This window comes from Thunnus albacares, chromosome 24, assembly GCF_914725855.1.
Source record: "Thunnus albacares chromosome 24, fThuAlb1.1, whole genome shotgun sequence".
Lineage (NCBI taxonomy): Eukaryota > Metazoa > Chordata > Actinopteri > Scombriformes > Scombridae > Thunnus > Thunnus albacares.
The window spans coordinates 5,393,054-5,419,914 of record NC_058129.1 but is presented as its reverse complement, the minus strand read 5'-3'; the positions used below and the strand labels follow the sequence as shown (position 1 = coordinate 5,419,914).

General features: G+C 40.5%; 1 protein-coding gene and 1 long non-coding RNA gene across 4 annotated transcripts in view; one reads left to right on the top strand and one right to left on the bottom strand.

Annotated features, from left to right (window-relative positions):
- The window catches only part of zranb3 (zinc finger, RAN-binding domain containing 3), an 83,709-nt gene that overhangs the window by 47,344 nt on the left and 9,504 nt on the right, over positions 1–26,861 (bottom strand). For all 3 annotated transcript variants that reach the window (XM_044345323.1, XM_044345321.1, XM_044345322.1), the window contains exons 3-12: positions 25,452–25,470; positions 25,003–25,181; positions 21,526–21,757; positions 16,317–16,402; positions 14,331–14,502; positions 11,085–11,219; positions 6,804–6,923; positions 2,969–3,088; positions 2,239–2,418; positions 1,591–1,749 (exon numbers count right to left, since the gene is read on the bottom strand). In XM_044345323.1, the coding sequence (XP_044201258.1) occupies positions 1,591–1,749; positions 2,239–2,418; positions 2,969–3,088; positions 6,804–6,923; positions 11,085–11,219; positions 14,331–14,502; positions 16,317–16,402; positions 21,526–21,757; positions 25,003–25,181; positions 25,452–25,470 (1,402 nt within the window). The remainder of the gene's footprint in view (positions 1–1,590; positions 1,750–2,238; positions 2,419–2,968; positions 3,089–6,803; positions 6,924–11,084; positions 11,220–14,330; positions 14,503–16,316; positions 16,403–21,525; positions 21,758–25,002; positions 25,182–25,451; positions 25,471–26,861) is intronic.
- LOC122976694 lies at positions 3,020–6,789 on the top strand. The gene is made up of 3 exons (XR_006401017.1): positions 3,020–3,102; positions 6,391–6,433; positions 6,557–6,789. It is a non-coding gene; the product is annotated as an uncharacterized LOC122976694 (long non-coding RNA).

Below are 26,861 nucleotides of genomic sequence, written 5' to 3'. Positions count from 1 at the left end.
TATTTACACCACAGAGGGCAAAACTGTTTTACTGAGGTACCACAGATGCTGAATATGGAGCAGACAGACATCAGAGGGACAACAGCCTGAATACAGAAGGGTGTGTTGCACCGTGACAAAAAGATTTTTTGTGTATTGTAAGGCCAAATGTCAATGTATTCATGAATTTGTTGTATTGAGACATTAGTTTTGACTGTGCTTTCATTCTGTATTTTCTGTTTTACATCACCGTCAGTACTTCATTGTGAATAGGAGACGTACTGGAAAGGTGACTGAGAAACTTGCGTTTATCAGCAGTCAGTCTGTAGAGGGATTTTTGACTTGCTTGAATGATGTTAAATGTTTGGAGAGGGTGACAAGTGTTTCGCTTCACAGTATAAACTGATGTGGTGATTGCACTTATCGTTTTGAGAATTCAGCGTGTGTTTCAGGAGATGTGCTTGAGCAACTGAGAAAAACTGCAAAAAGTGACGTTATTAAACATCACAACCCTCAGATATTATTATTCCATTATTACATTAATTAAGATGCAGCTCTCACTTCATGTTCTTTCTTCATTAATACATTTTACTCTGTCTACAAAAAAGGGAGAGTAAATCTTACCACCACAATTATTATTCCACTCCTAATATGATCTTAGTTATGAACATTTTATTATTTTTCTTTGGTTGTGTGTGTATCCACAGCTAATCTCGCTTACTAATGGACCCATCAGCCTAATATGTTTTGTGCACATTTGACTGTATGCTCAAGGACCTCCCGTAGTTGCAGTGATTCATAATTGTTGAAAAACCTATTTTATAATGTGTTTACACCGCCATTGACTGCTGACTCCTCAATCCTCTTAACCGACTGGTAGGGGCTGCAAGTGATCAACAACTGCAGCAAAAGCCGTTTCTGGCAATCGGCTAGGCTAAAAACTAGTCTGTTGCAGGCCACGTTTTGGCCTTTGTTATGGTTTAAAACCTGACATCCATAGAAAAGTTTGGTCTCATCTTGAACCGGAGCATCTGCAGATTAATTCCACGCCCCACATGTTATGATCCACTAAAGTTAGGCAAGACACGAGATGAATAAATCCCTGCTTTTGTTAGCTTTGCCGTTTCATTTTGTGTGGTGTGTTACAACAAAATGTTTTAAATAAGTAATGTTTAAAGTGAGAAGTTTGGACTTCGGTGAACCCAGGAGGATGCTCGGTTACAATACCATTACAATATTCTATGCATCTTAAAGAAAACTGAGACTACACGTGCTCCCAGACACATCTGGCGGGGATCTTCACTCTACTGAGTGCATTCTTCTAGTTTTAAAGTATGTTTGGTCTAGCTCCTTTATTAAGCTCCACTCAGACAGCCCCACTAGAGCAAGTTCTTTTCCCAAGGTCCTTAAATGCAGCTTTCTCTATAAAAGCAGCTAAAAAACTTGAACTTTCTGCCCTCGTTTGTCAAAACTTCCTCAGATATTGAATATCCACTCTGCAATGATACATATAAAACACTTCACTTAAGTTTCTCCAAATTAAACTAAAGAAAGGTCAAATAAAACAATCCTTGAGAATTGATGGTTTTTTAACTCTTCCAGATGACTCACATGAGTGAAGAACACATCGTCTTTCCCCTCCAGCGGCAGCACCATGTCACTCGGCTTCCACGCGCTGGCAAAGTTGAGGAACTCCCACCTGTCCTTGTCACCCTCGTCGGCTTTCAGGTATTCCTTCCTCCCGTTCAGAGTGCTGCCGGTCACCGTTTCCTGGACGACAACAATGGGACACAGAGGTCATTCAGGTGAAGACGTTATTGTTATTATAGACATTATTCATTTTTTATTCGCCTTCAAACTTCATGACGGTGTGGTAATTTTTTTTTTTTTTTTTCACAAATCACATCTGCTCTGAAATGAGCACTATCATAGACGGAAGATGGAATTATTCAGTTTTAATTACAAATCTTGACAGCTATTATTATCAATGTAAATCCCCAAAGCCTGTTCTCACATGCAAATCAGTGTCACTGATGTGCTTCGGAGTTTATTTGCATACATGCAGAAAATAAAGCTAAAGATTTGTCAGAGTTGACAGATAAATACTGCGACGTTGAGAAGAAAGCAGCGTTGTTGCTGTGTTTGACATGTTTTAGGCTATGTTTGCATACTGTAGTCTCCATAGAACACACTGGAGCAGCTAATCAATACAAGAGCAATATAAGTGACATCACATTCAATTAAACGGACGCACGGCACCTTCCTGTTGAGCATGGACCACATGACGGTGTCAAAGGTGCCCTTGGCGATGAGGTAGTGCACGTTGACGGAGGACGTTTGCCCGATGCGGTGGGCGCGATCCTCAGCCTGCTTGATGTGGCCGGGGTTCCAGTAGAGCTCGGCAAACACCACGTGGCTGGCAGCAGTGAAGGTCAAACCCTGGAGAGGAGACACACAGACACACACACACACACACACAGTAACAATGGCTTAATCAGAATAAAAATACCTCATTCAACCACCTTAAATGGAACACCAGTCCATTTCCAATGTAATTTAATTTGGTGAAATCCTTTTTAATATCAGAATATGAGCAGCTAATTGCGATATAAGTACTTCAAGCACCTATTTCCTTTGATTAGAATGCATAATATTCCTGAATATATTCAGTCACTCAGAATAATTGATGTCAATGAGTTTATTAAGTTTGTCATTAAAGAGTAAAACAGGTTTTCAAACTTTATTTCGACTTACACAAACCTTGATTATGATTCACTACAAGCAACAATAGTCGTCATTATTACTAATACGCAGCAGCTGACTCTATTTAGCCTATTTGTTGTTGAATTACATTAGTACAGCAGATTTTCTTTTCAGTGGTTACAACAGTTAGGGAAATGTATAATGTTTGCGTTTTTATTATTCAATCAAAGCAAAATGCAACAACCAGCTTTACTTAATCACTCAACTAGCATGTGTGTGCATGTACCTGACCGGCTGCCTGGATGCTGAGGATGGCCACTCGGGTTTCTGGGTCATTCTGGAACTTGTGGACAAGCTGGATTCTCTCTGAGGACGGGACGCTGCCATCGATACGGATGTAACCAGCCTGTGTGAACAGAGGTAAGATATTTACCAGAATATTGAATTTTCAGACAAAAAACTCAGTTCACAGTGGATGATGGTTGAGCAACTTCGGACACAGCTAATGGAACATCTGCATGACAGCAGTCTTAATGAAATGCTGGTTTTTAGAATCACCTGTTTCATGTAGAGGAAAGCAAAATAGCTTCGTTTCTGTTTTGAAAAGTAACTAGTTAAAGAATATGTAACTTCTGTTTACAGGATTATAGGACAGTGGCACAGATTTACCTTCATTTCACAAGATTTTCTTGAGTCAGTTGTGTTAAAGCTGCACTAGTTAATCTGTTTTATATTAACAATGGGTATAATGATTGTGTGATATGAAAGGGGTCACTAGTAGAGACAAACCCACAGAGAATTATTACCCAACTCTGTAGTTTCCTCGACTTAACTGAACATTTATGCCTCTTTTAGCTTATTGTTTTAGTTTTCTGGAGCCCAGACTGCACTCTTAAAATCTTTTCCTGCAGCAGAAGGCTGTGTTCAGCAAAAATAGCTTAGATAAACTCACTGTACACTCCCTGCCCAACACCAAATAGAAGACAGACAAAATTAGTGACTAGCTGGTGAACATAGTGTAGCATTTAGCAGCTAAAGAGCCAGATATATGCCTCAGAAGTTGGTGGAGAGCAACAAATGCCTAAAAGGAGTATGAGAAACAGTGTTTACTTCTTTTGTTCTCTGTGATAAAACCATTGAAATATTTATCTGTGAAATGTTAAAATGTACTGTAACAGAAGCACAGTTAAGGAAGAGTCATATAGTCAGTGAGTCAGTTATATAGTAATATCTGTCTTAAGTTGCTAACATTAGCCACAATAAACTACTTTCAAAAGTTACATAGCCTCTCTTTAAATTTCAACATAAATCAAAATTTCTGATAAATGAAGTCTTCATAGAGAAATGTTACTCATCACATGTACACTAGTATGACAGTGTTGTCTGGCCATCATCTGAAGTGCATTAGAGGACACATTGTAACTACGGTTGTTTGCACATTCCATTGAATCGACTAAAGGTTCACACAATTTGTGCAGGATGATATTGTCTGTCTTTAAAAAGCTGGTGCAGATTTGTGCTGGAACATTAAAAGCAGGGAGCATTTCATTAATCTGTATTCTATACTATAGATATAACAATGGCAGATGTGTGAATGAACACACCACAGAAAACATGAGCAGAGGAGCTGCTTTCAGTAAATAAAATAAAGATAATTGGAGCACTAGTAATGGCTCAATATTTTCTAACATTTTCTAACACCAAACAAAGAAACCAGCGGCTGTGTGTTCATTAAACCTGAACCTGAACTTGACATTCGCTGAGCTGCTAATGCACTGTGGCGACCGCACTCTTTTGATTTCAGTCCATCGGTCCTGCAGAGCTGCTCAGTGGCCGACAGTAGGAGTGTGTTCCTACTGTGCAGCTCCCACATGTAAATGTAACTGTAACTGCATGAATATGAAGGAGAACCTTGCTGAGAAAGCACATAGAGGCCTGCTTGACTTTTCCTGGATTCATAAAGGTCAAACAAATGTGCTGTCAAAGAATTAAGCATCCACCAAGTTTAAACATGTCAAAGCTATAAAAAAAACAGTCAGAAATCATTTTCAACAGCATTGCATCACTCTTGCATTAAGTACACTGTATTTATTAGTTTAAAATATAACTTTATTAAACTGTCCAACCACTTCGACACTAGGTGAGGAGTGGGAGAGAGCACGAAGCATAAAAGCAGCAATAACGTCATGTGACTGAAGTGCAGTCACTTGTCTCTGGTCTGCAACGAGCTTCTCATCACAACGCGTTTGCCTGTCGTTGCTTTTTTTAGCCCATCTCTGTTAATTGGTGAGTGCGAACGCGCGAAGGAATGTGTTATCACACGTCGTACCGCTGCATTACATTCAGCTGACACCTCCTCGACCCCTGCGACACACGCAAACACGCACACGCGCTAACGCACACACACACACTGAACTCTTTCACAGGTTGCCGGCGCCGAGCTAAGAGATATTGTTTGCTTGTGATGACTTGTGAAATAGGCCTTGGGAGATTAGTTGGGGAAGTAAAGTTTACTTTGTGAGTGACGAAAAGTAGACTTTTCTTCAAGAATGAGGAAAAAATTGATACTCATAGATGATGACTAATACATAGAGTCCTTCAACTCTTGACAGTTAAGGGATGTTGATTTATAAAGTTTTTTTTTTTGTTAGTGTGTTTTAAAATATTATATGTCAATTATTGTACCTGAATAACTCTGTGCATCTGAATCTTGCATATCAGTGGAAGAGACAAATAAGTCGTGACTTCTAACATCTGCTGTATAGCAACCGCTGAAGCACAAACCCAACTTGTGAGCTTACAGTTTAGTACTCTAAGTCAATCACAGATACGGCAGCGGTTTGACTTATAAGCACAGCAGGGCTATGGATGGAAGGAGAAGTGAAATATGAATACACTGAGCACATTTAGTACTTCCAGGTAAACGTTAATGGGCAACTTGGGTCTTAGCAGCTGGAAAAAAACTTTAAAATATTAGGTGGAAATGACAGAAATGAACATTTATGTCAGAATGACATATGAACCATATAATAACACTGTTCCCTCTTGTTGCAAAGTGATTGATAGCACAAGAATAACACAAAATCTAGTACTTTTTCAACCACCTCTTGGTTTTAGGAAATCAGACTGAAGCTTAAGAGTGTTGTGTTCAGGCTCAGTTAACAGGAAGCAAAGCTGCTTCTCTGACTGATCATAGCTAACAAAACCAGTGAAATTATGAATAAGAAAGGAAATTAATGGCAAAGACACATGATGTTAAACTGGCAGCTGCATTTTCCGGGTTTCAGTTAGTGCACATAAAATACAAACAAGTCCGCTACTACAAGACCAAAACCTTTTAGTAATTGGACACATTAACACATACATTTTAAACATTTTTTTTCAATTCTGATGATTCAAATTTTTCCTATCTTAAGTCCTCAGTTGATGAAATTACTTTTTAACTTTTACAGATTGGAAATTGTATCACATCAGTATTTATGATAGATAGTTAGAAAACTAAGTACCTAGAAAGCTACATAGCTAGCTACATAGCTACAAAGATGACAAGCTAAATAGCAAGCTAGCTAGATAGACAATTAACTAGCTAGATAGATAACCTTGTGAATCTTGTCGGGGTTGTGAGGTTTTGGTACTAGATTGTGTTTCCACTGTATTTTACAAATTAAGATATTTCAGTGACTGATATTGCTTTTTATTTTCCTTCAGGTTTCCTCTAAATGCAGGGCGCTGCTGGAGCTGACACAAGCTGGTCAGTGACCTGAAATTGCATCCAGCACATCAAACCACACCGCACGCATTGGGATTTTTATTCTTTCATCTTTGTTGTTGTCCTGCACTTATTAACTCTGTGTTGTATCCACATTTCTGCCAGATGCTGAGAAATCTGCTGGAACACCTTTAGTATCTAACCGCTGACTCCAGCTCCCTCTGAAGGGCCTCCTCTCACCCAAACACTAATGAGGACATCTTCCTTTGTCCATCAAGCACTCTCCATTCTATTTAAAATAATTCCCAAACACATCACGCCATTGTTGCTGTATTTCCAACAAGTGCTACTACAGCTGCTGCTTACTACCCCTTTAACACATTTTAAGGAGATCCAGACCGCCTGAGGTTACCTTGGCCTCGATGACGGCCTCGGTGCAGGCCTGCAGCATGGTGAGGTGGTGGGCGAACACAAGGAACTTCAGCTGCTCTGCCTCCAGCATCATCTTAATGTAGTCCTTCACAGCTCCCGCCTGGCAACACACACACACACACACACACACACACACACACACAGATACAGAAATAGACACAGATGAAAGAGAGCTACTGAATCCATCACTTCACTGGTAGACCACACACAGAGGAATCGGCTAGATCAGTGAAGAAGTCAATTAATCACCGCGGCATCCTTTCTGTGTGATCGATTCTCTATTGAATGTCAAGAATCCGGACTTTAAAAGGAGAGAGCATACAGAGCGACTGGGGCGCATTTGTCAGCTAGCAGATAGTGAGAGCAAATCAATAACTCACAACTTGGAGATATGATTGGTGTGTGCTGTTTCTTTTTGGATTTTGGTTTTGAATGACACCAGGTACAAGAAAATCACCTTTTGAATCCCAACCAACCCGATGAATCCCAGAATTTACCGACAACTTCATAAAGATGAAGGGCTTTTACAAATTTCAAAATAGTTTGAATGGTTTTTAAGACTTTAACATCCTAGCAGGATATGATAATATGACTGGGCTGATGTACTCAGATTTGACAATAGTCACAACATTTTCAGAATTGTTCAAGAGGAATATCAGGCTGGTTACCTGTCAAAGTGACAGCTGCAGCCCAAATTACTGCAGGAAGTAAAAGTTCAGTTTCTCAACTGTTTTATTCTTGAGTTATTTGCTTGGTTTATTCTTATGTAACACTGTTTTTATTCAAGCTTGGCATTTCTTGCTCTTTTTTTTTTTTTTTTTACCTGTTAGTGTTGTTTTATTTATGAAGTCAAATGGTAACAATACTTTAAAAACATCAAAGTCCATATTTAACAGCATCTTGTTTGTTTCTGCTGAAGCTTGTGACCTTGATTGACAGTGTGAAGCTAACAATCTAAAAAAGAGAGCAGCAGGTACCCTGCAGGTATCCATATCTATCATTTTACCGTGCACTGCTGCCCAGCGATCACACTGTGATGACTGTGACCGTTCCCGCTACCTTCTGCAAAGCCTGAGTGGATGTGCTGTACGAGCGTGTCATTGCGCATCCAGGCTCGGCTCATTTCAGAGCCCCGGGCCAAAAAGCATCCGAGAATAGCACCAACTAGTGAGAAATACTGAGGTCTGACTTGAGTCAAATAGAGCCCTTACTAGACGGTTTTCCAGACTTGCCTTTCTCCATGGTGTGAATCCCACCCCTATAATCTCCACACCTCCTGCAACCTGACAACCTCTGCAGCCATCACACCTGCTCTGGTGGGAGAACCTCTGCTTTGCCTTGCTGATAATTAGCTGATGCGCCTGATAATGAATCTCTCCGCCAGGCCCGCTGACCCTATTCTGATCTGGGGGGTCCTCATTACTGACGGCTTGGCTTCGCCGCTTTCCTTCCGCTGAGTTTAATTAGTGCACAAACTTCTCGGCTGTCTGAAGCGGCCCGTTAGCTTGCTTTAAAGTCCAGCATCAGAGCTGTCCTCTCTGGGTAATTGGGAGCAGATGCTTGGCGGGTAAAGCAATAAAAATACCCCAAAGGCATTTGGCAGCTCCGTCGCCAGGCGGACTGGCAGGCAGGCAGGTGCCGTGATGCTCGTCAAAGTGACATAGATGTGTGAATCTATCACACCATTCCACCCCTCCTAATGATCCAAAAAAAGAAGAAAGAACGCATTTTTTTTCTGAAGTAGAGAAAGTGTGTCTGACTCTAAAAACCAATAGGAGAGGAAATGAGACTGAGACTGGGGCGGAGGTATCAGCTTTGAGTTGGGTGAGTCGGTGGGGGGGGGGGGCTTTGTAATGAAAGGAGGTCCAGTGTTAGGCTAAACTGAGCAGAAATCCAATCAGCAAACAACGCCAAGCGCAAAAGAGATCCAAGCTTGGAGGCAGGCTGAGCGGGTAGCGTGTCGATGATTGCATTCGGTGGTTATCTCCGGTCTTCGTTAACCTTTGGGCCACGCTCCTCATGGCTGAGGGCGTCGGGCTAATTGAGAGGAATGCCAGCCCTCGAACATGGCAGATGATTGGATAGGGATACTATATTTGGTGGAAATGCTTACTCAACCACAAATACAAGAGATTGAGGAGCTGCCCGTTCACATAGCATCAAGATTAGTGAGGCTGTAAACTGCTCAGAGGTTGAAAAGTATATTACTGTATTACAAATGTCTCCACTGAGGAACAAGAGATATAAATGCTTGTTAAATTGTCGACACAGGTTGCTCTGACCCCAACCTTCCTCATACTGTATGCATCCAGCCACCTTCCCACATAGCTTATTTCTCTCTCATTAAAAAAAAAAAAAAACAACCAAACGTCACTTTAAACTGAGAGCCGACTGAGTTTCCATAGCAACAACATCACAGAGATGCTATTTTAGTGCGGTGTGTAACTTTGAGATAAGGTGTAATCATGCCAGGCTGGACGCAACTAAATAATACCTCAGTTATAACTCCCTACTTTGTCTAAGTGCTTTCACTGGCGACCATTAGGCTCTGTTACCATGGCAATGCTTTCCCATGAGATCTCACTGAGTGGTTGGCCAAGCGCTCTGAACATGATGCTGTACCATCAATTCACCATTTCCTGAAACATAAAAATTACATTCTTTAACCATTTTTTAAGCTATTTAAACTGATCAGGATAATATATATATATATATGTCGTTTTTTTTTTTTTAATCTGTCGCCTTTCAGAGATGTTATAGAGGTTGAAAACCTTTGGCGGCTTTACCACCAGGCACATTTCCATCCATCTAGGAAAGTATGTGTTGATTTGTTGACTACATGTGTCATCTGGTGCTAATGATGTGATCGTGCCTGTTTTCTCACAGTCTGTTCAGTTATGTAAAACTTCAAGGAGTTGCTTCACTTTAAAGGTTTTTAACAGAATAAACTTTTGGGAAAGTTTGTTGAATTTTTGGCTCCATTTGTCGCTGAAGCCTCATATTTGCTTCGTGGTCGGTATGAACAGGAGAAACAATCACAGCCAACAAAACTCTTTCAAAGTAATTATGAGCATGTGACTAGACAGACTTGAAAAAATGTGAACTTATCCTTTAATTTCTGGTCTGTAACGGGACTTGAACTCCTGTTTGGACGTGCTACATTCACCCACCCTCAACTCCTTATGCCTTGCTACATAAAGGGTACAGTTCTTCTTACATTGGCGCCAAACATTGAAAACGGACGTAAATCATGAGGTGCGGAATTGTCTGACATAGACGTCAGATGTGATACCAGGCTGCAAACACACAAGACACAAAACTTTTATATATTGACAGTAACCCCAAGAGCAAGACAGGTTTAATCAAATTTTCTTTAAATGGTTGCTTGATGAGCATCACCTGCTTTGTTGCTAGTTTATTGTTCCTACGTTAATCCTATTCATCCAACATTTGATGCAATTCACAGTTTGAGAGCCAAACCACAGCCTTAAATAAATGTAAAATGCATGATGGTCGAACTGGAACCAAGGCTGCTTTTTATGAGCTGCTGAAACGTTAACATTTTTACTGCCTGTCTGAGTTATACAACTGAGAGCAGGAGGTTGACTGAGTGCACTGAGTGCATCAAGTACAAATGCTTTAAGTTGAAATATCACTCTAAGCATCTAGATATTAAACTACTGTTATAGTAAGGATAAATCTGGTGATATTCTATTTTTTTTCTTCTTTCTTTACTCCGCCACAAGCCCACTGGTTCCAGCTGAAGATGTAAAATGTTAAAAGCAGGTCACAAATATGTTTTTTTGTTTTCCTAAAACAGATGGGCGCTGTAGTTTTTTTGCCAACGGTACTCAAACAGCGCATTTGTTGGGGACAATTTCCAGTTGCGGATTAATACGCATTTGGTGCTCTAGACGGTGTTAATGGCAGCAGGGCGGTGTATGCGGGATGTTGGCTTGATTTAAAATAAACTACAGTGCCCACGTTCATGGTAATGAAGGAATGAAAGGAAGGAATGTGTTTTGGACAACAAAGGAGCTCTATGGCACAGAGAATATGATATATCAGTCTTTGTATACACACACAAAATGTGTTAGTAGCATCAATTCACTGTTGGCTTTGGTCTTTTCTCAGGATTTGCTGATAATAAGAAAAACATCAAGTATCACTAGACTTACCCTTCAAAGGCACACTGTACAGTATAAAGACATAGACTAGTGTAAAACAAGACATACTCTAGCACTACCTGGTCTCCCATTACCTTGGCGATAGCTGTTTGCTTGTACATTTGTGTGACCAGGCCCATGACCTCAATGAAGGGGTTGTCCGTGTCGACAACCCCCGACGCCATCCCCTTCATCAGGCTCTCCCACTTGGCGAAGCAGGCCGAGGCCTCCTGCGAAGCAAGGAGAGCACAAAGACAGTGAGGTTGCGTCCTTTATTTCTTCATCCACCCTTCTCTCTCTCTCTCTCTGTCTTGTTCTGACTGTTTTTGAGATATAAAGGGCAAAACAATTAATGGTGCTGCTGGGTGTCCTACTTTCCTTGGAAGAGAAAGAAAGAAAGAGGGAGAAAAAAAAAAAGAGAGAGAGAGAGAGATGGAGAATTCCCAAGGATGCCACCCCCTCCGACTGGGCTGCTGTGTTAGGTGGGTCATGAGCGTCTCCCAATTATAGCCGGCTTGTGACAAGCCGGGGTCGAAGATGGAGAAGCAGCCGGGCCGGTACAATAAATCAAAAACGCCTCTCGTGCTCTCAAGGTGATTGGCGAGAAGTATTTAAGGCGGGAGAAGAGAGCGGAGAGGATCGCAGTGGGAGAGGCTGCCGGTGAAGAGCAGCATATGCTACCCCCTGCTCATAAACAAGACACACAGAGAGGCCGTGCATTTGTTGTAGACATGTAGGTTAGCCCTGTTTATCATAAAAACAAGGCTCACATGAAACTTACTCAATTAACAGCAGGCGTCCCACATTTTGTCACTTTTTTGTATTGCGATGCAGCATTATATATATATATATAGAGAGAGAGAGAGAGAGAGAAAAGTGACAAGAAAAGCAGCATGCTGTTTTGAATAACTGAAAAGCTTGGTTTTGATTCAATTTTCATGCAATAACACCACTGTGCCAATCACGTAGAGTACTTGAGAAGAGTAATGAACCCCCTTGACTTTTTAAAAATAGTCTAACTTTGAACCACTTTTGTCATTAGAGGTTATTTGCGCCTATTGTTAACAACTCTCAGTTGATTCCATCTGAATTCAGGCTGCAACACCACAAAATGTCTAAAAATTCAACAGGAACGAACACTTTCTTAAAGCGCCGCATATCAAACGATGCTAAACTGTGAACCATATGGCATGCTGCAGGGAGAGGTGGGCCACGCGTGATTAAGCACATACATACACATAATGGCGTATGTGTGTGGAGGAGGTTGGTGGGGGGGCGGGGGGGGTTGCAGAGGGGAAGAAAAAGGGGTGAGAAATGGAGAGAAGCCTTATTAATGCGAGCGCACACGCATAATGGGGAGGGCAAGTTTCACCGCAGCGTTTTTTTTTTGCACGATGCATTCAGGACAACGAAGAGATTTTTTTTTTTGGTGAAACATGAAAGCTTTGCACCAGTTAGTGAAATGATTAGCATTTCAGTGGATTCAAACCTAGTCAACGTCAAGGACAGTTGAATGAATAAGTAGTATTGCGGAAGCACAAAGCTTCGTTTCCTTTATGATTTTTCTCAGATGTTTCACTCAGCAGCACCTGCATAAACAGTTTCAACTGTCTCTCAATGTTTTTTTTTTTTTTTTTCCTAATTAAAAATGTTACATTCAAGCCTTGCTTCAGGAAAAAAAAAACAAAAAAACAAACTGAATGGCTAAACACTCCATCCTCGATGATATTCACTACACTAACACTGACAAAAGGCCGGGGCTGAAAACGTAAAGGGCAGGAGGGGCATAAAAAGTGTCTGGCTATGGAAGATAAAAGCTGTCATTAGGGAGTAAAATGAGATAGGAGGCCGAACCGGTGAGTGGTCCCGGTATACAGTACACATCATCAGTTAGCAAGCCTAAAGAGCGTTACAGGTAACTCATGCTTCAAAAGACAGTTTATTTAGGAGGGAAATAATGTCCAGCCAGTCATTTATGTTTTATATTGTGCATTTTTTAGTGCTCGTGGGAAGCACGGTGACCTCCGCTTTTCCCTCACTTTCATATATTCTAAAACCAGTCCATTTAGCTGCAAGGATGAAATGTGTGTGTATTATCAGTGGACAAATACCTATAAAAAAAATAAATAAATAAAAATTTGCAGATTCATCTCATGAACAAAAAAATCCCCCATAAACTGTAAAACTGAACAGCTGCAGCCAGACTTGCTTTTTGTTTCCACAAGACAAATGATCTCTGAGCTCATTTCTCTGAGGTTATTACGCTCGAAGCTGCTGTTTCAGCCAACTTTAGATAAGGGAGCAATGCCAGAACAAATACAAGACATGACATGAACTTTTCCAACACTCCTATATGTATGTTTCGTGGCCTAATTGGCACCACTATGTAGAAACATTGACCATATTTAGCCCCCATTTAAAGTGTCCTTTAACATTCAGGGAGATTGGGGTGAAAAATCCTGCATCATCATTTTTTTCTGAGCAACTTCCTTAATGTTGTGTCATTCCTGGGATAGCTCGGTACGTAATTAGCGCTGAAGGAGCTCCTCCAGTGTTTTTCCACTCCCGCTGCTGCTGCTGATATGATACAAAATATAACAAAGGCCTCTTAGTTGGATGCTTCTGAGTGTGGATTGTTGCTGGTGCTGGTTTGCTCCCGGTGGGAAACAAACCCCTTAAAGCCTTGACACTGGTGACCTAGCGCAGAGAGTAGAGGAGACACACTGACAGGCGCGCAGGCCAGGTCAAAGCCACATTAGCATTCACGTGTGCATTCACACGCATCCAGTGTGGCGTGGGAGGCAGAAACTGCAACCATAACTTTGGGGAGGCTAAAAGAGATGCAAACACCTACACACGAAACATGACATTTACTCTACAGCTAGATGGAAAGGCAGCACACACACACGCACACACACACACATTATCTCAGCTAAAGGAAAACACAAAGATACTCAATTTAAAATGATATAAAAACATTACATTTGAGAAGCTGGAACAGGTGAAAGTTTGGCTTTTTTTTGCTTGATATTTGATTAATGGTTTAAGTTATTTATCAAAATGAGTTGAGACAAAAAATATAAAACAGTGATGAACAGGAGACGGTTTTTATTTTGATCAATCACTCCCTGTGCGTTGAGGAATGTACATACCGGGAGATAACAGAATTTAATTTGAGCAAACAGCGTGAATCTATGGCTTCTCATTAATCAAGATGTGACACTCGAGCGGATGTTCAGATCCATAATGGTTATGAACTTGTGGGAACGCACATTCCTTGTTTATAACAAGCAAAACGCTGAGAGAGACATAAGTGTCTGACTATCTTGACAGAAATCTACCTTTGCCGCCTCCTTCGGCAGGTCGAATGGGATACGCTGGCGGATTTTGGGGGGCAGCTGACTGAGCACCTCAGCCTTGAGACGGCGGATCATGATCCGGCTCAGCCGCTGGTGCAGCTCCTCCAGGTTGGATGCCCCGCGACAGTCCCACTGCCGGCGATGCCCGAAGTACCTGCGAGAGAGTGAAGCTCTGGCTGCTGATGCATTTCTTTTTTTAAATACACATTTCTAACCAAGAGCAACTTCCGAAGAAAACATACTTATTTACAGCGATGCCCTGAAGGAGTAGTTAAACACATTTAAACATTCCCACCTGAGAGCTGCCCGGCACTACAACAGTCTTCCATCGTTTACTGCTGAGCAGCTCTGCTGGAGCAGTCAGGGGATCAGTTTTTTGCTTAAGGGCATTCTACAGAGCAGGAAAGTATTTTGTCTAATGGCCACAGCAGCAGGTTCAACCCAAAACTCACCGGCAACTTTCACAATTTATCAGCCAAATGGGTTTTTAGAATAGAACTGGCCCTGCACACAAAGGCTGGTTATCTGCCATATTGGCTGGAAGTGTGGACAAACTTAACAAGGCACTGGCAAAATTTGCTGTTTCACACTTTGGTGTTTAAACTTGTAGTTGCTGAGTGAAGGGAAATGGATTCACTCCTTCTGAAATGATGTTTCTACCTGTTGTAGAGATTTGAACCAGCAACTTTTCAACTGCCACGCTGCTTCTCTGTCTCCTGGGCTGCTGACATTTCCCACAGTATCTTTGCTACTATGAAGATAGCAGGATGGAAAGCCCACATGACACCCCAGTGTGCCCCTCTGTGTGTAGAATATATTTGTGTGAATGTGTGTGTGTGTTTGTGGCTCAGAACAGTATTCCCATGCCACACTAAGTGCTATTATATACAAAGTGTTATCGTGAATGGCGCCCGGCCCATCCCCGACTGAGCTGTCGACTTTGATGGACATCCAAAACAATGCATTTGATGTGTTTGTTCACACATGTAACTGATCGTCGTTGGCAACTGGCAGCCAGTTGGCATTTAGCGCTTGGCTTCAGTTGCGGTCTGGCTCTGACAACAAACTGACCCAACTCAGCCGCAGCAGAGTCAGGTACAGCCCACCTTATCCCAGCAGACACATGAAAAAAGAGTGAAAATTAAATACTAGGTGAGACCAATTGACACTCTGCTGGTCCACTTAGCTACAAATTAGGAAATACATTTAATTTCTTTTTCGTTAGATGAGAAGATTGATACAACTCTGATTTCTGTATGCTAAAAAAGAAGCTATAGCCTGGAGACAGTTAGCTTAGCTTAGCATAAAAAGTTGAAAAAGGAGGAAACAACCTGGCTTTGTGCAAAGGTTGATAAAAAAAAAAAATCTGCCTACTTGCACCTCTAAAGCTCACTCATTAACACATTATGTCTTGTTTGTTTAATCCATACACAAACTGAGGCATAAAAACGACAAGTTGTGGTTTTTTGCGTGTTACTCTTTCTTGTCCGGGAGCAGTGACTTTCTGGAGTCTCTGCTTGTTGCCTGGCAACCTCACGTGCCAACAAGACTGTAGGAAATCACTGACCTGGCTAAGACATAGTTTAGAGGTTTAAAGGTGCTGCCAGGCTGTTTCCCCATGTATCCAGTCTTTATGCTAAGCTAAGCTAGCCATCTCCTGACTCTAGTGTCTTATTTAATGTACAGACATGATAGTGGTATCGATCCTCTCATCTAACTCAAGCAAATAATCATGTTTCCCAAAATGAACCATTCCTTTAAGGCAATTAACTATTACATTGGTAGCATGTTACATAAAAAATATGAATTACATGAGATATAAAAAATGTGAATCACATATATAGCAGTATTAACATATAGAACATATAAAGCACTGGTACTGTATATACCAAACACTTGGTAGATATATATACAGTATTTTGATAAGGTGTATGGCTGATTGTGTGTGTGTGTGTGTTGAAGACTCACCTGAAATGGGCGTTGCAGTATTTCTTAGCATAGTCAGTCCAGGTTCCAAAGCTCTTGGGGTACAGAGCATCAATCTGCATGAAAAGCTGTGAAATACACAGACAGGAAACAGACCTTAACAGAAACTGCGTACTAAACCACACAGAACAATGTGTGAGTGTGTCTATGTGTCTGTAAGGGAGAGAGACAGCAACACGGGACAAGCCGTGTGTGTTGTTTCACTGACATGCTTGTCAGCTATGAACCAGTAAGACCCCTCAGGTCATCTGGAACAGGCCGCCTGGTTATTCCCAGGGTCTCGGTGAAAACTGGTGAAGCTGCTTTTAGCTTTTATGCTCCCAGCTGCTGGAACATCTTACCTGATCATGTAAGATGTGCTCCAATGCTATCGTCTTTTAAAACTAAATTTAAAACATTTGCTTTTAGCTGTGCTTTTCAGTAGTTTAGGTTGCTGGTCTTAATTATTATTTTTTTCTTACTTTTTTTTTTTTTAAACAGGTCTTTAACTCACATGTATTATTCATGTGTTTAACTGTGTTGTCTTATGTCTGATGTTTTATCTTGTACATTATCTACATAGTATTTGTGGTTGCAACTTCCGGTAGCTCACACTCTTTAGAGCACATTGTTCTGAAAATGTGCTATATATATAAAGTCGTGCCTGCTTGTGCAATACTGTCTCAGTGTCTTATTTTTGAATCAATCTCTTTATAAATCTTACAGTGTGATTGTTAGGGACTGTCCTTTTTGTGACTCTTCTATTAAACAATGACAACATACATACCTTAAAGTGAGACTATGTACATCTCTCTTATTGCAAATAAGCTGAATTAATGAGCAAAAAACGCACCCTTTCTCAGTTCAACACACTGAGGGATTTTACTCTTACGACCTTGGTCTGGTATAACCAGTAGCTTATGGTGGCTAATGTTAGCGACCTTAGATATTTCTATATACTGTTACACTACATTTCATGCCACAGATAAATATTTCAGTAGTTTTATTACAAAGGTTAAACAATGAGAGAACACACTGTACCTCTCCAGCAGACGTGTTTTCTATCTATCTTGAAGTTGCTACAGAGGCCACTGTTCAATAAAAGTTACTTTGCTTAGTTGCTTTTACGGCTTGATTCCACTGGGCACCAGGGTTGCCAGATTGGGCGGTTTTGGGTTGTGTTTTGCAGGAAAAAATTGGCTTGGGCGGGTGGACAGAATGGGCTGATTTTCCATGAGTTGGGTGGGTTTTTAATTATATTACAAATTACAGTAAATTAAAAAATATATAATAAATATATATTAATAAAATGATTTTCCCCCTTGTCTTTGTGCTAAGCTAAGCTATGTAGACGTGTACAGAGTGGTATCAACCTTCTCAACAAGAGAGTAAATAAGCTTATTCCCCAAAAAGTTGAACTATGTCTTTAAAAAAGTTATTTTTGTATTGTCTTGTGCAAATTTGCACCATTTCCTCAACAACAAACTCAGCAGTGCACAACAGATTACACATTGTTTTAGTTGCCTCAACTTCTCACCATATATAGTTTTTGAAAGCTGAAGGCACGCTATAACTCACAGCAGCAAAATCTTTTTTTGGTTTTAAACACAGACCTCGCCTGGGCTCACGATTAGTCTACTGTCATGTGCTGCATCTTGTGTGCAATTTATTCAAGGTCCTGTTGTCCTTCGCCTAGTTTGCCAGTCCTGTGTTGTGCAACCGTGTGGTAATATATGTGTCAGCGCCAATTAACCAGGTCAAACGGCTGTACAGTTAAACCAAGCCAAGAAAACAAAACTGATTTGAAAATTGAATAAAATACAAATAAAGAGCAACGAATCTTATTAAATAACTGCTGGCATGAAAATTATGAGTCATCAAAAGATCTTTGCATCACTTGATGTCAAAATACTGATAAATTACAGGCTGCTGCTTTCTGTCTTCAATGGATGTGTGACATTTTGAAAAGAGCCTTTTCATACAGCAAGTAGGTAAAGAGTGTGTAAGCATCACAGGTTGCAACAAAGCTATAATGTGTGTGTGTGTGTGTGTGTGTGTGCAAACGTGTTTGCGTGTACACACCATCCCTGACAATTTTCAGTATTTGCAGCAATTTCTGAAGTAATGACAGGTAATCATCAGCAAGGCGATCTGAATAAGCAGCCACACTGAGAGTGCTATTCTAAATTCAGCGCTTGTTCAACAGGAGCTTTGCATTTCCCCCCCCCCTCACACTGTTGATATAATAGGTGGGTGGAATGAGGGCACATCATGAACGGTGCAGCATGCCCTGAGCTGTGTGCTAACTCGATGTCAGAGCCACAGTGAGTAATGATGGCAGTGAGGAGACTGGCACAGAGGCAGGGACAGGGCTTATCAGGTTTATGCTGTGGATGATAAAATGTTACATTCAGTTTCAGATTCTAGTGGCAGAGAGAGAGAGGGAGAGGGAGAGAGAGATGGTATCTAAAAACTAACCTCACCACTGCAGTCAGGCGATGGCAAAGACAGGATGGCACACACACACACACACACACTTTCTTGATGACACACCTTCTCGAGATTTCTTGCAAGTACAAACTTAGCTTCATTTTCGAATTAATTAGCTGCCTGAGTTTCATCAGTTAATTATCATGATCGGGTCTAGGTAATAATTAAGTTTTCCTCACAGCGACGTGGCAGTTAGATGACAGTGAGATCAGAATCCTGTCTCGCAAAGATACCTCAGCATAGTCAACACAAAAACTGTGATGTGAGTCCCGGATAACTACTTCATTAAGTTGTATCTGCTCACTATGTTAACCAACATGCTTTTTCCCCTACAAGCATTTGGCCGCATCGCACCACTTTAAGCTGCCCTACATTAGCTACCATTAGCTACATTAGCTAGTTGCTTTCATTTAAATCTCTTTTCAAAATGCGCTTTAAAAAAAAAAAGTTTCAAAGGATAAAAAGGATTTTTAAAGGGAGTTTTAAAGGATAAAACAAGAAATCGTCAACAAATTCAATGAAAAAAACAAAACCACCCATCTAAAAAAGTATTGTGTGTGTATCTCCTGTGCTATAGAGCTCCATTGTTGTCCAAAAAAACCATTAAAAACACATCAATCAGCCACACTGTTGCACTGAGTGACATGAACACACACTGTAGTTTATTTTGACACAATCCCACACACACCGTCCTGCTGCTAAAGACTCACTAGAGCACCAAATGTGTATTAATCCGCATCTGAAAATAGTCCCCTTCAAATGCACCATTTCCTCCTGTTTGAGTGACGTCTGTTAAAACCTACAGTGCCCAGCTGTTTTAAAATACTACTGAGCTCTTTTGAAAAATGAAACTAAAGATTAAAGATTTACCAAGATGTAACCAAGAAGGTTGGCGCAGAGTGCAACGGGCAGACTAGAGAAGATGGAAAAGTAACACATTGTTGGATTTGGTTTTTTCATGCACTTGGTTGACAATTAGGAAAATATAAAGGCCAGTCTTCTCCTTTAAAGCTCCCGAAAACCCATTTTCTTTATCACCCTCTTAATATGAGCACGGTATTACATGAACAAATGTTTCGACCAAAGTTAGATTGGAAACAGGTGATGTCATGCACTACTGCCAGTCAACTGTCAATCAACTGTGATCAAACCACAACTACACAGCCCTGATGAAGAGTGTTGAGTGTTAAACACTCAATAAATAATTTGAAAGGTTGCTTTTTTCCAAACTTTTATACTGATTGTAGCTTATTTAGTCATGAATATTTTCCTTTATAGACAAATACTTGAAGCCAAGTTTTCAGGGTCTTTAACTACTATAATTGCCATCTTGCCTCAGTTCAGTTTCTGCTTTTTATTGTTGTTTCAATGATTTTATGCATCTTTTACACTGAGTACTGAATAGAGTTTCATTATTTTAAATATGCAACACCGAAAAGAAGGTAACTAAAAAAAGCAGCGCTGCAGGTTAGGAATAATTATAGGGCCTTGAGAGAGTGTGTGTGTGTGTGTGTGTGTACTGGAGAGCAGAGCTATTTGCTAAATAATTTTCTGTACAGTATGTGTAGATCTATAATAAATTATGTTCCAAAATTGTGAACACGATCAATAGTTGTGATGGTAAGAAAAGGAGGAAAATAGGGTCTCTGGTTATCCAGAAGATAATGAGAATTATTCTTCAAATCAAGTGTATAATTTGGAAATACAGTAAATAAATTGACTACTAATATTTAATTACTTATTCATGATCATTAGAGCGGCACGAAGATATCGTAAAAGCCAAAAGAAATGCTGCTGCTGAGGCTGCAGAGGGTGAGTGGAGGAAAAGTAGAGCCGGTGTAAACGCCTAAGTACAAAGCTGTATCAGTGCCCCATCATTAGGGTACAGTGGACGTATTGTACAGTACTTCTTATTGATGCTGTATTGTGTCTTCACATTGAGACTGTGAAAAGATTTTCTATTCACAAAGTCCACTTCATCTACCGGGGCTGCCGTGATGGCATATGGCTGCAATCTACCGCCTCAATATAACATATATAGAAATGATATAATAAATCATTATGGAGAGGGGAATGGCTCTGCCGCTCTACAAACATTGTTGTCCTGTGAACAGCCCTTCTTATTGTCTCTAAATTCAATAGTTTCCCCCCCTGTGCGCCTCTTTTTATTACTTGTCTCATTTATTGCACTGCAGTGTCTGTTCATATCGGGGTTTGTAAATGAAGTTTTTGTAACAAAGGTTATTGAAATAAGTCCACGGGATCCTCTAGGATAAGTGATGCTGGACAGAGTTAATTGCCTTTTTGAGCGTTGGATCCGAGTATAACCTGCTCTGGAACAGGTTACCATGGCGATCCACCTGCACTTAGAGTGAAACACCTTTGTGAGATGGAGAAGCCAGAGCTGAGCCCTGAGTAAGCTCTCTGGCCTTCTAATCTCGCTTCATGATTGTGAGCTCAGTTAATCAGTTATATAGTATAATCAGTGGAATCTGGTTTCTTATATGTGCCCACATTGTTCCTTCCTCATCAGCCCTGTGTTTAATTTTTAATTAAACTTTCAAAGCAGGGTTTGAAGGAGTTTTCAATGTGATGGCTGCAAGGGTCGTGCCATCCGGGAAGAAAACAAAACAGCTTACTCCACTTAAGTTTGCATTCTTTCCCATAATGGCCATTTCCCCATGAGGCATCATTAAAGTTTCATTTAATCAAATTTTATTACCTCTTCAGGCCGTCCCAGGGCAGGGGTACCGGTGAGCAGAATGGCCCGCTTGGCGCTCTGAATGAAAGGCACCAAAATCTTAGTCCGTGCTGCGTTCCTGGATTTGAGATAATGCGACTCGTCCACCACCACCACGGCGAACCGCTGCCTGCTCAGAGCCTCCACCAGGGGGCGCGCATCTGTGGTGAGCAGGCCGTAGCCCAGCACCGTCACCTTACTGCTGCCCATAGCCCTGGAGGGGTAAGGACATAAACACACACACACACACATATGATATGTTTCAGGTGATATATCACAAGCTCTTTAACAACATGACATCTATTTATTCACTTATTACTATTTATGAGGGCTGCAACTAATGATTGTTTTCACTATCGATTCAACTGCTTATTCTTTTCTTGATTGATTGTTGGGACAATGAAATGCAATAAAATTGTGAAAAATCTCCATCACAATTTCCCAAAGCCCAAGTCAACCGATTCAAATGTTTTCTTTTGTCCAATCAAAAGCCCAAAACCCACAGATATTTAGTTTACTATCAGAGAAGACTCATGAAACCAGCAAATATTCACATTTGAGAGGCTGGAACCTGTAAATTTTTAGAATTCTGAATGCTCAGTAATTTCCTAAAGCAGCTGGGCATTGTAGTGTTTAGCATAGATTACTCAAACAGGAATAATTAGTGCATTTGTTGGGGACTATTTTCAGTGGCGGATTAATACACGTTTGGTGCTCCAGAGAGTATTTAGCAGCACGATTATGGGATTGTGTCAAAATAAACTACGGTGTGTGTGTTCATGGTAATGACCATGTGAACATTTCACCCAGAGAAACTCATTTATGTGATTTTAATTTTTGTGTTTTTGGGAGCTTTATGGCACAAAGGACAATGTATCACTACCTTTTAATTGATCAATTCATTGTTGGTTTTTGGTGTTTTCTATAAATAAGAAAAACACAGAATATCACCCGATTTTTCCTCTAAATTACCGCTGTAGTTTTTATACTAGTAGTCACTTTAAATATTCACAAATGTGAGTCAACAGAACTAAATACAAACTTAATATCTGTTCAAATCTTTTTGTGTTTATTGACTTTGCAACCCAGTCCTCAAGGTAGAGACTATTTAAAAAGGTTGTGTGGTCATGATAAATGTTAAGGTACACAGAGTAAGACACACATGGACACACTGCCAGACACAAACTAGGGCTACAGGTTTTTCGTACATCTCCTCTTCTCCAGCGGTTAAGAAATCCATTCCTGGGTTGTATCGCAATTTCTGTATTTTTCTGGTTATGCACACAGATACACAGGCACAGTCACAGCTAAACAAACAAACACAGAAACCAGAGAGGCAACATTCAGCTGCATGAAACCCAATAAGGATCCCTGCGAAATCAAAAACATTTCCAGCGTCTGTCAGGCTCTAATTCTTTTGCCTTCGCCACACACACACACACACACACACATTTCCGAGCTGAAATAAACCTAAGGTGCCAGTCATGTTCAACAAAAGAACAAGCGAGTCAAAATACTGAGAGGAGGTGCTGCATAATTTTTTCCTGCCTCCCTGTTCAGTCATTAACACATCTAGTTCAAGGACACGTTTTCCCCAGAAGGGTTTCACAACCTCTTTGCGCCTCGTCTGTGATGTGAGGTAGGGTTTTTTTTTTTTTTCCCTACAAGTAAAAAACATAGAAAGTTTGTTTCATTCAAAAATAAAAACTACAAGAACTAGGGGAAAGTTGAGAAGATAATGAAAGTAGCTGTTTTTCCCTGCTTATGCACCACAGAAGTCCAACGCGAATCAATATAAACAGCTGTGAGAATGAGGCACATTTCTCCACGCCAGCATTTTTCCACTTCCTGCATTGAAAATTTCAGCTCTTGTTCAATATTGCAGACGTCGCCTTGACATGATTCGTCTGTCTGTGCTGTCAAACATCGGCTCCTGCTGGCTCCTGACACCGAGGGACACTTTGAGATTAATTTGTCAGCCCCAACTTCTCTGTCTATCAAGCTGCTTCAGTTTCACACTCCCATCTCGGCTGACCAAGTGTATTTTTTATTCCATCTCTTTAGGTAAATTATTACCGCTTGCATGTGTAGAAGCAGAACGCCGGAGAGATGGAGTCGTGACAAGAGCCGGCAGACACCAGCGCGCAGCTTACTTCCCCTTAAGTTCAAATAATGGCAGCAACCTTTGACTTAAATAATCCTATCTACGATGAGCATAATCCACAGGATTATGTGCTTTGCATAGATATCCCCCAACATATTTATGAGCTCCAAAGAGACCTTGCATGCACTTCCACACAGACTGTGACTCTGAATGAGCAGAATGTGTCCATATGTCCTAGAAAATAAAGAATCTTGTCTTGAATTAATTAAAAATGTAAATTTCACTAGTAGAGTTTTGGGTTTTGGACTGTTTGTTGGAAAAAAAATGCAAGTTGAAGACGTCATTTTAGGCTCTTGAAAAATGTGATGAGCATTTTTCATTATATTTGGCATTTCATAGACCAAAAGATTTATCTATGAATCAAGAAAATAATCCACAGATTAATCAATAATGGAAATAATTGATAGTTACAGCCCAGGAATAATTTTTAAACCCATTTTTCTCTTTGTCTATGCTCAGTTATTAATGGTTAGATTGCTGGCCAAAAGTAAATAAAGCTAGTTTTTACTCAATAGTAGAATTCTGCATATTTCCTTCAAGGTTTCAATTTTAGCTCTCAAACTACAGCCTTACAGAGGCTAATATTAGCCTTTCATTAAAAAAAAACAGATATTTTCCTGTCACTGTCATCCACAACTGATATGTAGAATCAAATAAAGTTTTCTGATTGCATATTTATTGTATATATGAAACCCATCACCTCAGTCGATACTAATGAGACATGAGACAACCAGATATATGCATGCTTTATTATAACAGTGACTGTAGGATTTGGGGTGAGTGGAGGATTTAATGGTCCATGATGGTCTAAATGCAACAATCCTGTGGAGGATAAATATGCAGAGGTCCCAAAAAATTACTCAAAATGGTCAATGTGAAAATGGTAAAGCTAAAGGAAAAAAGGTATCAGCTTTAAAGCAGCGTTTGTTTGGTTTTTTCGCCCACTAGAGGGCAATGAAACAAGCTATAAACAAACAAAAAGTATTGGACGTACATTTATCAGGTTAAATACAACTCGAAATGAATGCGAATGTTGCTGCATATCTGCTGATTGTGTAAATTAACAACTGTTTGCTAACATGTTCGCTATATAAACTTAAAAAGTGACGATAATTGTGTTTTCAGCTTCTTTCCGCTGCCCACAAGTGACCAAAAAGAATCAATTAATGCAAGTTGAAGAAAGTCAGTAAAGTCTAAGAGGCTGATGACAACAACACATTATTACATGTATGTGTAGTGTGGCTGGTGGTAGTTTGGGAAGAGGGAGGTGAAGGAGGATGATGGTGATGACCTACATGGTGTCGCTCTTGTTCTCCACCAGGTTGATGTCTCCGGGCTGCAGCTCGGGGATCCACCTCTCCAGCTCCTCGATCCAGGGATATTTCAGGGACGAGGGCACCACCACCAGGAGGGGCCACTCCTGCCTGAAGGCGTACGCCACGGCGATGGCCTGCACCGTCTTCCCAAGACCCATCTGGACCGGCCAAATCAACACACAGCGGAGGGGGAGAAAAACAAGTCAATCGGGCACCGACTCTATGGTAAATTGCATATGACGGCTGAGCTGATGTGAAGCCCAAGAGTAATAAGGTCTCAGAATGATTCTTGTGTCAAAACCGATTAGGCACGTGGGAGTGTTGCACAGGGTTGACAAATTAATTTGGAAGGCATGCAGCGCAGTCCTAGGTTCATTTTTTTTGGGGAGGGAATATAGATTTCCAGAGCCAATGTTGTGTGTTCTTACCTCATCAGCAATCATACACCTGTAAAACAAAAGAAAACAGAGAAAACTTTATTTAGAGAGTAGGAGATTGTTTTGTAGAGCTGACAAGCAGGCAATAAAACCTGTTTGCTATAAAAAGACAGAGTTTATAGTTTATATATGAAGACAATACGCTATCTATTGACATCTACGAGGAACAAAAGCTTCATTGGAGCCCCTGCGGCACGACGGCCTCGCACAAAGGCACCAAAAAAGTTTCAGTTTCCCCGTCCAGACATTCAGCGCTTGTCCAAGGATTCATACCAGAAACCTCCGTCATAACTTCTCAAACCCTTCTGGCCACACAAAGTGGAAGTCTTGAGGCACCACCGCTACCTCAGACTCAACCGCTCTTAGACATATTTCAAGTCTGTCACTCGTAATTTTAGGAACGCACCGGTGCTTTGTTTGAGTTTGAGTAATGCCGTTGCTGTTCAAAATTTATGTTCTTGTGCCTTCTGGATGTTTTTTGTGTCTGATGCAGCTGAGTAGGTTCAGACAGAAAGTTTCTGGATGATGCAGAAGCTACGTCTGATGAGAATATCAAGTTTAAAAAAAACAAGGAAGATTTTTCGAGTTCAGGTCAGAGCTTACTGTATTTATGGAGTAAGGTGAGATGTCAGACTCTATTTTTCAATCTCATGTTACATGTTTTTTGTCTCTCTTTTAGCATCTTTGGATCATGTTACAAATACGCATTCTGACTTCAACATGTTATCTCTTAGATTAGTATGTTTTTCTAAATCATATCATATAAAAAACCCTGTAGTCAACTGAGACTGCTGATAGAAATAAAACTGAACAGACAGAGCATAGCATCTTCCCAGCCATCTGCGCCTCCATATTTTTCTTTTTTTACAGTAGAATGGCACAATGTAACGTTTCTATTTTTGCCAACATTGTTGAGAACATGGCCTTGTTGTTTGAACAAACTTTCTTGGCATTGCCAACGGACAAAATCGTACCGGGGGTTCCATGATTACGCTCAGTACGAGCGCCCACGTTGTGACCAGTTGATTGCTCAACATAGTGTTGATAACTGATGTCATTTATGGTGCAAAAATATCAAACATTTACAGCTTCCAGGTTCTGAAATGTGAGTAATCGCTGCTTTTTCTTTGTCACATCATTGTAAACGGAATAATAATTATTATGGAAAGTAAAACTAGGAGAAAAGCAAGAGCTCACCTCTTTTGGCTGTCTCTTAACTCTGATTTGATATATTTCAGCTACTGCATAACAGCCAGCTAGTTTTCAAACATTATAATGAACAATGAAGACATTTCTTAGCCAAAGTTATACCAATGGAAAAGTGCAGATAGATAAACCTCTGGTTCTCTCTGCCCAGTGGGTTCGGACCTATTGTCATGACCTTATTATTATTATGCTTAT